This window comes from Acomys russatus, chromosome 18 (assembly GCF_903995435.1).
Source record: "Acomys russatus chromosome 18, mAcoRus1.1, whole genome shotgun sequence".
Classification (NCBI taxonomy): Eukaryota; Metazoa; Chordata; class Mammalia; order Rodentia; family Muridae; genus Acomys; species Acomys russatus.
Window position 1 is genome coordinate 22,154,008 of NC_067154.1, and position 14,675 is coordinate 22,168,682.

The 14,675-nt window shown below is 41.5% G+C and overlaps 1 protein-coding gene across 1 annotated transcript in view; it reads left to right on the plus strand.

The window, feature by feature from the left end:
* Positions 1–14,675, plus strand: part of Sugt1 (SGT1 homolog, MIS12 kinetochore complex assembly cochaperone) — a 37,543-nt gene continuing 22,868 nt past the window's right edge. The window contains exons 1-7 of the mRNA XM_051160881.1: positions 1–206; positions 295–352; positions 7,796–7,886; positions 9,254–9,323; positions 9,904–9,974; positions 13,133–13,186; positions 13,846–13,862. Coding sequence (XP_051016838.1) covers positions 169–206; positions 295–352; positions 7,796–7,886; positions 9,254–9,323; positions 9,904–9,974; positions 13,133–13,186; positions 13,846–13,862 — 399 coding nt within the window. The 5' untranslated portion in view covers positions 1–168. The remainder of the gene's footprint in view (positions 207–294; positions 353–7,795; positions 7,887–9,253; positions 9,324–9,903; positions 9,975–13,132; positions 13,187–13,845; positions 13,863–14,675) is intronic.

The window sequence follows — 14,675 nt, forward strand, 5'->3', positions numbered from 1 at the left end:
CGCCCTTCGCCTCCTTTTCCGCGGCCGCCTGCTGCGCGGCTGCTGATTGGCTACAGGGGACGGAAGCTCTGTTGGTGTTTCTTCAGAAGTTTTCCCCCACCTGGGCGGCGGCGGAGCTGGTAACCAAGGTAGGAAACGCTCAGGCAGAAGCTTTAGTGGCTCTTAAGGATGGCGGCAGCTGCAGCAGGACCTGCAACGTCCCAGCGGTGCGTGACTTTCTTCACCTTTTGCTGTTTGTCTTACTGTTCGTTCCTTGGTTAGCGATCCCTGCTGAAGTCGTTGTTTTCCTGGCAGGTTCTTCCAGAGCTTCTCAGATGCTCTGATCGACGAGGACCCTCAGGCGGCGTTAGAGGTGAGTGAGTTTATTTCTGCTCCATTCGCACGGGGACTGTTGAGTTCCTACAGACGCTGCCTTTTCCCCAGAGTAACGCTCGTGGGGCCAAAGCTACAATTTGTAATGTGTCTCAGTCCCCAAATTAAGACCCTGAGATCCATCTCTTTGTCCCCTTAGTGGCCCTTTTGCCCCAGATCTTGCCCTTCCACTCCCCGGACTTAGGCACCTCACAAGCTACTGGTGGGCCACCCCCCTCTGATTTATTTCTTGGACGCGTAGTTGCCAGCCGTGTTGGCCTGAAACGACTTCTTTTAACGGCGTTTATGATCAAGGAAAAGGCGAAAACAGGGCTTGGTGTACCGTTTCTTTACCTTGACAGTTATGTTTACCCTTACGTGCCAGGTGCTGTTAAGTGCCCGTAATTAACTAAGTTTACTAAAGAATATTTTCCCAGCCGGGCATGGAGGCGCATGCCTCTAATCCCAGCAGGCAGGCGTATGGGGCCGGCCTTGTCGACAAAGCGAGTCCAGGACAACCAGGGCTATTACACAGAGAAACCCTGTATCACAAAACAAAACAAGACAGATGCCTCTGCTTGTTCTTTATACAATTGCTTATAGAAACGTGTTTTATACCTAGACTGGCTTCTAAAACTTTGGATCCCGTGAAGGCTTTGGATGTCCCAGTAAGCCCTGGCTGCATTTTAAATATTTCATGAGTTGCCTTTGGGCCATTTCAAGTGAAGTCTAGAATAAACTAGATTTATAAGGATATTGCTTAGGAGCCCTGGCTGGAATCCCGAGAGTCGTCAGCACCTATCAAGTATGGTGGCACAGGCCTGTAATCCTAGTACTCAGGTGGTGAGTGCATGACGTCAGACACTCGTCATCCTCTGCGACAAAGTGAAGTCAGATGTGTGAAACTCTGCATAACACTTCAGAGCTCAAAGAGTCACACAGGAAACATTTTGGCTTCGGAGAAACAGTGTTCTAGAGGCTACAGGACTAGTAGAGGTACATTTTTGCTTGCTTGTTTCAGGTTTTGTGTTGTTAGGCCCCCAGAGTGATCATCAGGTCAGATTAGTAGGTTCCATAGCAAGGCATTAGTGGGCTGCCTGGTGGAGGCCTTTAAACCCAGCCCTTGGGAGACAGGCAGGCGCAGTCTTAGAAAGTTCCTGCACAGCCAGGGCTACACAGAGAAAGCAAAAAAGCCGAGGCATTAGTGCGTTTGAGATTAGGACTACAGAGGCAAATGTTCTTATATTTCCTTAAAAAGGAAATAAAGTCACCATGGAGAATATGGGAAGACTGAGAAAGGAGGAGGAAATGAAGGGTAATTGAAAGCTTACTGAGTGCTGGGTACAGATACAGGCTGCCCCCAGAGCCGTGAGATACTGCTCCTTCTAATGTATTCCCGGAAACACTTTATAACCTCTGTGGCTACCACACATTAATGGACTTTATTAGTTTCTTCTGTTTGAATGAAAATGGTCACAGTAAAGAGACCAACAGAAGGCAGGTGGAAAGGGTAAAAAGTTTATTCCAAGCTGACAAGGTTGTCTCACAGGAAAGCAGAGAGAAGTGAGGGGAGTGTGTTTGTCTCATCTCCTGGCTTATATGGGGAGCAGTACCTGGGAGGAAGGGAGTCTGAGCTGTGGTAGGGGGCTTATGAGTAGGGAGTGTGACCAGTGTAGAGACTAGCTTTGACCATGACATGCTAATAGACACCACTATCATGTGGTAGTGGAAGATCCATATGTTCCTTTTGCCAGAGAGGAGAAAACTCCTTTTAGCAAGTAGGAGCCATCTTCTGGCCCCTGAGAAAACACTGCTTTTGTCTAAATCTGGACTTTGGGAAAGGGAATTTGGGGGGGGGGGGGAACGACTGACACTGTTTCTGGTCCTGCTTTGTTTTACTGTATAAATGGTAACAGTGGCCAGAATGACAGTTGGATCATGTCACTTTCCTACTAAAACTTCTCATGACCTTCCCTCATATTGAAGATCCAAACCCCATACAATGGCTGGCAGGGTCCCTGGTGCTGTGGACATCTTGGAACTTCTTGTCTCTCTGTAGAGCTATACTGTTTTGAATGCTTCTAGCTAGTTCTGCTTCTTTGCCCAAAATACACTTGACCTATATATCTCATTTTACTTGGGGATGCCTATTTCTTTAGATTTTACCTGAAATGACCCCTGCTCTGAGGAACTAACTTTTTTGTTTAAATCTAAATTAGGCCCCAAAGTAGCCTCCAGGCAGCAGGGATTTGTCTATCTTGCTTGCTGCTATGTTTAGTAGCACTTGGTATGCAGGAGGGGCAAGGTCTCCTGCAGGATTCTTGTAACATTTGCCTTTGGCATTAGCTACATTTTACTCAGTAGGGAGTTGAAGTAAAGAGGCAAAAGGTTAACTTGCTCAAAGCAAAGCAGCCTGGAAGCAACAGGTTTCTAGTTTCAAGGGATTAAGGTCATCTGGAAGAGAGAGGACTGGGCTATATGATCTATCAGCTAGTAGCTGACTTGGAAGTCACTTTGTTGAGAGCACAACTGAGACTGACGTGTAGCAGTAATCAGCTCTGGTGGTGTTCTCTCCAGTGGTGCTAAGTGAGTTTAAATGAATGGATCAATGTTTCTGTGCTTGGACCTTAGGTGACTGTTTGGAAAAGAAAAGGACCAGACATCCATCCATCCATCCATCTATCTAGCTATCCAGAGAGTCTTTGAATCTTAATTAGCATTTTAAAAGGGCTTAAAAATTTAAATATATAGCTGGCAGGGGTGTTGCTTGTCTTAATTCCAGCACTGAGGGAAGCAGAGGCAATTGGATCACTGTGAGTTCGAGTCCAGCCTATTCTACAATGTGAGTCCAGGACAGCCAAGGCTACACAGAGAAACCCTGTCTCGAAAAACAAAAGAAAACAGAATTTAAATATTTGGACATTTATTAAGAGCTAGCCCCAATTAAAACAATTTTGGAATCCTTGCTGGTCCTCATGCATGCTAAGTGCGTGGTCTACCACTGCACCTCCTACAGCTCCAGTTTCAAAATCTTTGTTTATTGAGGCAGGGTTTCACATATTCCAAGCTACCTTCAACTCATATGTAGCTGACGATGACCTTGACCTTCTGACCCTCATGCATCCTGGGATTACAAGTCCAGCATCACCATACCCAGTTTTATAATGTGTTAGGGATCAAACCTAGGGCTTCATGTATGCTAGGCAAGCACTGTACTGACTGAGCTACATCCCTTATCTATCTAAAGTCTTAATTGTAATGCCATACATTTTTCTTCCTAATTGTTGTTCTGGTTCTGTGGTTTTTGCTTGTTTGTTTCTTTTTCCTTGTGGTGATGGACTTGATGCTATTCAAGTGCTCTAACCCTGAACCCACGTATTTCGTTTTCTGCAAGTGTATTTTTGGTCGTGTTTACCATGTGTTTGGCTTAGGTCTGCACTAATTTATAGCCTTTTGCTGCTGTGATTCAGGTTTTGGCACTGAAGATGTTGCCTCTTCAGGTGGTTCCAATTACTACCACGCTTCTCTTTAAGCAGCAACTTTTCAAAAACAGTGGTGCACTAAAAGCATACTGTAAGATGTAGTGATTTGTTTCAGGCTTTATCATAATTCATTTATTCAAGAATCACATTTTTGTTGTTGTTTCATTACTCTTTTTAATTACAGGGTTTTTTTTACACATAAATATAAATATAATACACTACATACAACAAGAAGAACCATGAAACAATCATGAATTATACAAATGTTACATTCATAGTGTTTTGGAGATTTGTATTTGGCAACCTTGAAGAAAACATCTTTCCTATCTTAGTCTAAAATTCTGAATATAAATCAATATCTATCATATCTCATGTTTATCAATTTAAACCATCTATCTAGATCTAAAAACATCTTAACCGCTGAGCAACTAAGCTTAATTGTAAATCTAAACAAGCTGGTCTTCAACGCCATCAGAGACTTGAGAAGGAATAAAACTTAATTACCTGAGTAAACAAGAAGTGCAGGTTAGCAGCTTCCAAAGTGAAAAAAATGGCAGAGACAGTTTGCTGCCTGACCCATAACTCTATAATGTTGGAGCATCATCTTCAGCCTTCTGGCCCAGCATATCTGACAGACATATTTGTGAGGCAGGAACTATTGAGGACTTGCTTTCCCTGCCTAGGCAGAGATTGGCTATTGACTCTGCCTACATTCAAGAATCACTTTATCCATGTGTAAATTTGTCTAATTCCACTAAGGAAGACACTGTGGAGAAGAAAAGCCCACTGAAAGCCTCAGGGAAGGAAAACTCGATTCTTTTTTTCTTTCCTTTTTTTTTTTCCCCCCGAGACAGGGTTTCTCTGTGTAGCCTTGACTGTCCTGTACTCACTTGTAGACCAGGCTGGCCTCGAACTCACAGCGATCCACCTGCCTCTGCCTCCCAAGTGTTGGGAGTAAAGGCGTGCGCCACCACCGACTGGCTAAATTTGTCATTCTTTTAAGTTTGACTCTCATTGTTTTCCTTCGTTTGTTTGTATGATTGCTTTGAAAACTTGTTTTTTGGAACAGCCTTACCAAGTCAGCTGCACATTTTGTGAAACTGAATTGTTCTTATCAGAACTTGTTTTCCTTTCCTTTTTTTTTTTCCCCTTGTTTTTCGAGACAGGCTTCTCTATGTTATCTTGGCCCTCCCGGACTTGCTCTGTAGGCTGTCCTTGAACTCACAGCTATCTGCCTGCTTCTGCCTCCCAAGTGCTGGGGCTAAAGGCATGCAGCACCACGCCCGGCTAGAACTTGTTTCTCTTAACTAACAGCTGACTAGTTGATTTTTGTTTGTTTGTTTTGGTTTTTCTTTCCTTTTTTTTAAATTAATTTATTCTTGTTACATCTCAATGGTTATCCCATCCCTTGTATCCTCCCATTCTTCCCTCCCTCCCATTTTTGTTTTGGTTTTTCTAAACAGGGTTTTGCTGTGTAGCCTTGGCTGCCCTAGTCACTTTATAAACCAGGCTGACCTTGAACTCACAGGGATCTACCTGCTTCTGCCTCCCTAGTGCTGGAATTGAAGGCATGCGCCACCACACCCAGCTTTTGTTTTTGTTTGTTTTTTGGTTTCTTGAGACAGGGTTTCTCTGTGTAGCCTTGGCTGCCCTGGACTCACTTTGTAGACCAGGGTGGCCTCAAACTCACAGTGATCCAGCTGCCTCTGCCACCCGAGAGCTGGGATTAAAGGCATGCGCCACCATGCTTGGCTCACCACACCCAGTTTTAAAGGTCAATTACAAGTGTTTTGAAATACTGAATCCTGGTAGTGGTAGCACATGCCTTTAACCCCAGCATTCAGGAGGCATTGGCAGACTATCTCTGAGTTCCAGGCCAGCTTGGTCTACAAAGTGAGTCTAGGACAGCCAAGGCTAAAACAGAGAAACCCTGTCTTAAAAAACAAAAATCAAAAGACAACAAAATAAATAAATAAATAAAAGGAAGGAAGAAAAGCTTTTATTTGACTCTTTAATCTCTTTTTAAACTTATGGGGGGTTGAAGGAGGGGGCACTGCAAATTTGAAGCCAGCCTGAGTGACAGGACTACATAGCAGTCACTACACACATAGTTACATAGTAGCAGCATTTTTTGTTTTGTTTTTCAACTTCTCTTATGGGTGTGTATATTTTAATTTTAATTTTAGTTTAAGACACAGAAGCCCAGGTTGACCCTGAACTCATTATGTAGTCAAAGATGGTTTTGAACTAACTAAAGATGCTCCTTCCTCCCCTTTTCTAGTGTTGAGATTATAGTATTACAGTCATATACCACCGTGTCTGTTTTTTATGTTATGTTGGGGGTTGAAAAAGGCTTTTTGTAGCCTGGTGTGGTGGTTCCCAGCACTTGGGAGGCAGAGGCAGGCAGATCTCTGTGAGTTCGAGGCCAGCCTGGTCTCCAGAGCGAGTTCCAGGACAGCTAGAGCTGTTATACAGAGAAATCCTGTCTTGAAGGGGGGGGGGGGGTAAGAAAGAAAGAAAGAAAAAAAAGAAAAAGAAAAAGACTTTTGTTAGAGACCCACAACTGGACAGTGTACAGAGAGAGAGGCATTGGAGCACTCCGTCCTAGCAGGGTTAGCTTTATCCAGCCCCTTTCTGGAAGGCTCAGGATCGGTGTTTAGCAGACGAAGGAGGCTGAAATACAGGATGGAGGTGATGGATGAGTCCAGGGGAACAGTGCCCTCCAGACACAACAGGACAAGTGGTTGATTGTAAGTATGTTTTGGTAGGGGTTTTTGTTTGTTTGTTTGTTCGTTCGTTTAATTTTTCTTTTACAGACAAAAGTCTCATGTAACCCAGAATGATCTGGAACTTGCTGTGTAGCGGAGGTTGACCTTGAACTCTCAGTCCTGGGATTACAGGCACATGTCACCACATCCAGTTTTGTAGATGCCAAGGCTTGAATGCCAAGGCTTTGAGCATGCTAAGCAAGCACTCTACAGATTAAGTTATTAAAACCATTCTGGTTATAGGTCTGTTTTGGGAATCATTAGAATTAGACAAAGTCAGTGGTGGGTGAGTGGCTATTTAAATAATCTTTTATTACATCTTTTATAATAAATAGCTAGTGTATGAGTTCATTGAAAAGAGAATCAGTCTTTTTGTCTGCACTTGGCATTGGCCTTATTGCCATGTGATGTTTTCTTGTGTTGTTAATGGGCCAACTACTGTGTGAGTACTGTGACTACTCAGTGCAGTGAATGTTTTCATCTCTCCAATGCTCTTAATCTGAGCTTTGAGCACAATGTTGTAATCTATTTTGGCTTTCTGCAATGGTAAGGCTAGGTGGTTGTACATTAACTCATTCTCTTATCCTCCATGAAGTATAGGTTTAACTTCTAAGGTGTTTTCTGTTTTGTTTAGTTTTTAAATTTTTCTTTGTTTCTGTTTGTTTGGATAGCTTTACATTTTCTTTGTTTCTTTAGCTTGGTTTGGTTTTTCGAGACAGGGTTTCTGTGTGTAACAGCGCTGGCTGTCCTGGAACTCACTTTGTAGACCAGGCTGAACTGAAGAGATCTGACTGCCTCTGCCTTCTGAGTGCTGGGATTAAAGGTGTGCGCCATTGCTGTCCAGCTAGCTTTACATTTTTCTAGGCCCCTCAAATTCTGCAATGTATTGCAGCCTTCTCCAAATGAGGGCTTCTTAGGTGGTCCATGTCTGTCATCTGAGATCATAATAATTACCATTTATCGAGCTCTTACAAAGACCAAGAACTGCTAAGAGCGTTCCATAAGTGTTGCATTTGAGCTTTGTATGGTTGATGGCGAATGGGGTAGTAGTGATCCTTCTACAGTGACAAGCTCCATGCTTGTTTCCTTCTCATCTTATTTTCAGTGGCTTATTTGATTTTCTTATTTTTTTTTAATTAGAATTTGATGGTTTTAAACATTATTTACTGACGTTCCACATGTTTGTATTTGTAGGAGCTGACTAAGGCTTTGGAACAGAATCCAGATGACGCACAGTATTACTGTCAGAGAGCTTATTGTCACATTCTTCTTGGGAAATACTGTGGTAATGTTGAATTAAAGATTTTTTTTTTTCCTTTGCCCACTCTTAGCTCCCAAATAATGAGACGGAGAGTTGTTATATTTATAATAAGCTTTAAAGCACTACAGCTGGGCAGATTCTCATCTTTTCTAACCTGCCTGTGCCAGCCAGGCCTACTTTCCAGCTACATCCCTGTTCCCTATTCTCCTGTCTTGCCCTGGCTGCTCCTGGTCCACCTTTGTCATGATGACCTCCCCGTGGCCACCTCCTCTTCAAGGCCTGGCCACCACCTTCTCCTGCCTTACCTTCTCTCTCTCTCCTCCACCTGTGACACCCCCACCCACACCCCCCATGGGATTGCAAGTCCCACCTTAACTCCCCTGCCTGCTATAGGCTGTTGAGATTTTTAATTAACCAGAGATGAGGGAGAACAATTCTCATACAATACTGAGACAGATTCATCGATAGCAATGAGAATACCAGAATCTGTTAGCATTTAGCTCAGTGTCATGTTCAGCAACTAACAATGGAATATACAGAGACACAGCTTAATACAATCTGAATGAAGGTCCCCTCTACATGGTAACGTTTCTTGCAAACTGGTTTGTCATTTTGTAGTCTATATTTATAAATTTTTCCCAAGTCAGAATGTCAAAATGGAGTCTGTGGGGGGGGGGGGGGGGGGGGAGGGAAGGGTGAGGAGAGAAATCCAGAGGATAACCTTGGGTGCATTCAGGAATGCTGTCCATCTCTTATTTTAAGAGACAGAATGTCTTATTGGCCTAGAGCTCATGAGTTAGGCTAGACTGCTTGTCAGTGAGCCCCAAGGATAAGTCCTCACACCTGGAGTTGTTATATAGGTGCTGGGGGTTGAACTTAGGTCTTTGTGTTTGCAAACCAAAGCCTTCTTCCCTGGCTGAGTCAACTCCCCACCATTATCTGTGTGGATTTTTTTTTTTTTTTTTAAATGGTTTTTCAAGACAGGATTTCTCACAGAGATCCACCTGCCTCTGCCTCCCTGAGAGCTGGGATTAAAGGTACCACCATGCCCAGTGTAATACTTAAATTTTATCTTGGACTAATTTTTCCTAATTTAAAACTATTTGGCCTTTCACCAATTGAAAAGGTTAAAAATAGAGTACTAATTCATTTGTTTTACATTATTGCATGTGTTTCGGTGTGCCAGCTTGTGTGTGCCACAGAACACAAATGGAGGGCAGAGGACAGCTTGAGGGAGTTCATTCTCGTGTCACTGGCTGCATTCTTGGCCTGAATTGAGGTTGTCAACTTTGACAGCTGAACCATTGTGCTGGCCCTGATTCAAATTCTGTGTGTAGTATATGCTGGGTATATAAATATCTGACTAAGCAATGTTGCCTTTTTATATATAGATGGTATTGCCGATGTAAAGAAGTCGCTTGAACTCAATCCAAATAACCCTACTGCTATCCTGAGGAAAGGGTATGTAGTGTGTTGGGTTTGGACTACAGCTATAGGTGCTTAGGAAAATTGTAAGCTATTTATGTATGTTATAACCATACAATACTAACTTATGTTAGTATGTTAAGATCATACATTTATATTCTATACTTACATTGAGATTATATGATCTTAATGTAGTGACAATTGAAATACCTGCAAAGTATGGATGGGACCAATGGGTGTTCTCTGTCAGCAAAGCCAACAGCTGCGTTTAATGATAAATAAAACTTAGTCTATTTTGTTTGTATTTGTTAAGCACTGTGTATTATCACTGAGAATCATCACTTACTTATCTGAGAAACTGATTATTTTGCATAATTGTTTTGAAATGGATATGTTTGTACAATTAAATTCAGATTCCTCTGAACTGAGTATTAAAATTGAGTTTTGATGACTGTTACACTAGATGTTACAGTATCTACAAAATTTTTTTGGCTTATTAATATACACTTGAAATCAACTTTCTTTTAGCATATAAAAGTAAAGTATTTCATTTAGAAAGGCTATTTTCTGCAATTTCGTGTGTATATGTTGACTTGTCTTTAATGTTCTCATGCAGGATATGTGAATACTATGAAAAAGACTGTGCATCTGCTCTAGAAACGTTTGCAGAAGGACAGAAATTAGATAGTAAGTATTGGAGTTACATTTTTTTGTCATGAGTACCCTTTCTGGATTGTAAGCACCACAGTTAGATTTTGTTAACATCTCTGTGTCCCGGAAACTGAATATCCTTTTTCTTTCTTTTAACATTATTTTGTGTGGATTTTAGAATTTGAATTCACTTAAAGTTTGATTAAATTGACCCTTTAGCATTTAAATCACACATAAACTTTGCCATTAGAAACCAAAATTAGGGTCTAGGGAATGGGTTAGCCATTAAAGCATGTATTGTGCAAGCAAGAGGACTGGCGGTAGATCCCCACAACCTTTGTGTGTCAGGTGAGGATGGTAGCTTGCCTGTGGGTCCAGCCTGAGGCGGCTGGGCCAGAGGGTTTCTAGAGCAAGTTGGCCATCTAGACTAGCCAAATCATCACGGTCTATGTTTAATTGAGAATCTTGACTCAAAGGGTGGAAGAGCACTTGAGAAAGATGCTGACATCAGCTCAGACCTCCAGATATGCACATGCATGTTCTGGCATCAGACAGACAGACAGACACACACACACACACACACACACACACACACAGAGAGAGAGAGAGAGAGAGAGAGAGAGAGAGAGAGAGAGAGAGAGAGAGAGAGAGAGAGAGAAGAGGAAGAGAGGAAGCCAAAAACTATATGTAAACATTTCTGTGTTTTCCCTATTTATCTAGCTATCTAACCCCCACCCCCTTGTGGTTTTGTGCACACACATTCGTTGCGTGCATATGGCAATCGGAGGTTAGCCTCAGGTGGCATTCCTTAGGAGCTGTCTTTGGTTTTTGAGGTGAGGCCTGGACTTACTCTATTAGGCTTGGCTGCCTAGCCAGCGAGCTTCCGGGATGTTCTCGCCTCCCCAGCACTGGGATTCCTGGCTCACACCCTACACCTGGCTTTTTACATGAGTGCTGGTGGACACACGGGGACTTTCTGCTTGTAGGGCAAACAGTTGACCAACTGAGTTGTCTCTCCAGAATCTAGCTGTGTTTTCTTCTGGAAAAGTGAAAATTTAAGTTGGTTTTTGGTTCAAAAATATGTTAACGGGCCTGGAGAGATGGCTCAGAGGTTAAAAGCATTGGCTGGTCCTCCAGAGGACCCAGGTTTGATTCCCAGCATCCATACAGCAGTTCACAATTGTGTGTAGCCCCAGTCCCAGGGGATCCCACACCCTCTTCTCGCCTGTGAGAGCTCTAGACACAAACAAGGTAACAGACAATGCATGTAGGAAGATACTTGCATACACAGAAAGAATAAATAAAAAGAATTTTAAGGGTTCATTTTAAGTTACCCAGATTGCTAAAAAGAGATTTGCTGTAGTGGGTGTTTTTTATGGAGAAGTACAGTGTTAAGCTTGAGATCATTGTGAGATACAGAAGAAAATGGGAACTTTCTGGGTTTTGTTTATATTTTGCTTTTTTGAGACAGGGTTTCTCTGTGTAGCCTTGGCTGAGCTGTACTTACTTTGTAGACCAGGCTGTCCTCGAACTCACAGAGATCCTCCTGCCTCTGCTTCCCCAAGTGCTGGGATATAGGTGTGCACCACTGCGCCCAGCTGGGAACTTTCTGTTTTTTAAAGACATAGTCATGCTTGAACTCATTGTGAAACTAAGGCTGACATTGACCTTGTGACCTTCCTGCCATTACCTCTGGAGTCTTAGGATTATGGCAGGCACCACTATACCCAGTTTATATAATATGCATATAATATGTGAGATATATATCTATATATATATTCATATATTCATTCTCAGGCAGAAATAGTTTTGAGAGTTTTATGCTTTCTCCAAATTGCCATGTTTTTGAGAAGTGTATATAAACATTCTCATACTAGGATTTGCTTACATAAAGAAATTATGAGAGCTGGGAAACTGCCAAAAGGTAGATTTTATAAGTAATCTTGTAGAAAATTATAGCAAACTTCATAACCCAAATTTTATTAGTTTATCTTTTTCCAATGGTAGAAATTACCACAGTGGTGCTTACCTGGGAACAGTTGGCTTGGGGAGCGGCGGGCGCTTTTCCCAGCATCTCTAGAGTTTCATCCTCCAGTTAGTGCACAGTGCCAAGCGTCTGTGTTAATGAAGTTGACTAACTGCTCCTAAATTGCTGCATGTTTTAACCTTTTTACTCCACGGTGCTTTATCATTGTTCTTATGCTGCAGGGTCTCCCAGCAGAGAGGAGTGTAGGGCCCCACACGCATGTAGCAGCAGTAGGTCTCTGGGCAACAGTAGTCCCTACACTTACCCCAGTTTGTTCATTTAAGAAGTCAGGATATTGCTCTTTGCAAATCTAAAGAATCTAGTTCTCTAATTCTGTGATAGGAGGCATTCTGCACTCTGTATTCTTTGCTTGTCCCTTCTTCCCTCTTGTACAGTAAAAGGCTTTTACTAGATGTGTGAATAATAGGTTATTTAAGACTAGTGTTTTAACAATAATGCCCCAGGAGAGTATAGTGCGTGTACCTAGCATTTAAAAATGCATGGCGAGATAAATTCTATAAATCAGACAATTTAAAAAGTTGTATTTTCAGATTATTTAGTAAGCTTTTCCTTTGATCACTTAGTAATTAATACCTTTTAGTAGGCATAGTAACTTCTTAGATATTGTTCTAGATCTTTAGAGGTAAATAATTTGATTCATTCATATTGCTTTCTATAAAAAGTATAGTTCACTGTGTATATTCATATTCTCAGATACCATGTAACTTGGGAGATGTGACAGTTTCACAAAGTGTAAAGTATAAAGATAGCCTAAGCCACAGGAAATGGTAGACAGTTGGTAGCTGCATTAGAGAGTGAGATGAAGGGATGAGAGCTGATTTGGGAATCTGACTGAAGTCTGCTTTTGCCATATGAGGGAGAGTTCCTTTAAGATCAGGGTAGATGCAAGCAACGTAGATTAATAGTTATAACTGGTTTAATGTAATAGTTTTCTAGGATGAAAGATCAGTGGTAAATCCGTGTTATAGTAAAGCATTAACACTATGGTTGGTGTAATCTCTGGGTAGGCAATTATCTATTTTATTGACTGCTCAATCACCAGTGCCTGCCCTACTTTGGGCATAGTAAATAGCCAGTAATAGTTGTTGATTTAATATGCTACATTGTGGTTATTAGGGATTTTATATTAAGTCTTTCTTTGTTGTAGGTGCAGATGCAAATTTTGCCATCTGGATTAAGAAGTGCCAGGGGATTCAGAATGGTAAGTGTGTTAGGTAGGCTTCCACAGTCTATGGTCTAAAGTGAACGTTTCAAGATTTGGGGTTTAAACAAAATTTCTGTTTATTCTTTCTTTCTTGGTTCTGGGGATCAAACCCATGCCTTGTACATGCTGGGCAACTGGTTGCTCTACCACTAAGTTACACCCCAGCCCCAGTGGTAGAATGTTTCTCGTTGACCCTTGTTTTCAGTCTTAAGTTGGAAGGAAAATTTTTTGGTTTTGCTTTGCCAAGAGTATTATGTTGTTACCAGCTAAAGATAATCAAAGAATATAAAAAAGTAACTTCTGGATACAAAATGGAATCTTTATTTGAAATATATAAAGAATTAGCTTTCCTTTCTTTTTTTTTTTTTGGTTTTTTGAGACAGGGTCTCTCTGTGTAGCCTTGGCTGTCCTTGTCCTGGACTCACTTTGTAGACCAGGCTGGCCTCGAACTCACAGTGATCCACCAGCCTCTGCCTCCCGAGTGCTGGGATTACAGCCGTGCGCCACCACGCCTGGCCTAGCTTTCCTTTCTTTCTTTTTTTTTTTATTAAAGAATTAGCTTTCTTGATTGATATGTTTGCTGTTGAAATCAGGTCTGTAGCTTTGCCTCTATACATTCTGTTATCTGAAAATGCTTCCTTTTTTATGTTTTATAGGATCAGAATCTGAAGTGGTAAGTCCTCTCATCCCTCCTGTTAAACGTAATGAATCAAATTTATTTAAGCCAGGGCTTGAGATGAGCTGTCATAAATATTATACAATCCCATTTAAATATTAGTTATCTGAAATAATTCATTTTGTTGAAATGAAAGCTACAAGTTTATAATCATGGAAAGTACTGGACTGTGTTAATGAATTTAGTGTATAATCTAAGATGACTAGATTTTAGTGTTATCAGGATGATTATTTCCTATCTTTCCTCTACCTTATGTCTATAACTATAAGGTTAAATAGTTATCATGTGGAGCCTTTTTACAGTAGGCTTAAATTGGAAATGCTTCTGTTTGGTTCATTCTTAATGTTTGTTAACAGTTAAGGATTTTCATATCCCAAAACATTATTACAAATGACAGTGTCAAGGCTGCAGAGCTGGCTCAGTAGTTAAAGCACTTGCTGCTCTTCCAGGGGACTCAGGCTCGGTTCCCAGTATCCACATCAAGTGGCTCACACCACCTGTAGCTTTAGCACTTCCAAGGTGTTTGATGCCCTCTGTTCTCCTAGGGCACCTGTTCTCACGTGGTGAACAGACACTTATGCAGGCCCACATACACAGAAATAGAACATGAACGAATCTTTAAAAACACTATGGTGAAATTGTAAGGAAAAGTAACTTAAAATATTTGATTAATTTAATTTTGAAAATTTCTTTTATATGTATGAGTGTTCTACCTCTGTGTATATCTGGGTACCTCATATGTGTATGGTACCTGTGGGAATCAGAAGAGGGCATCAGATCCCTGGAACTGGAGTTGGCATATGGTTGTGA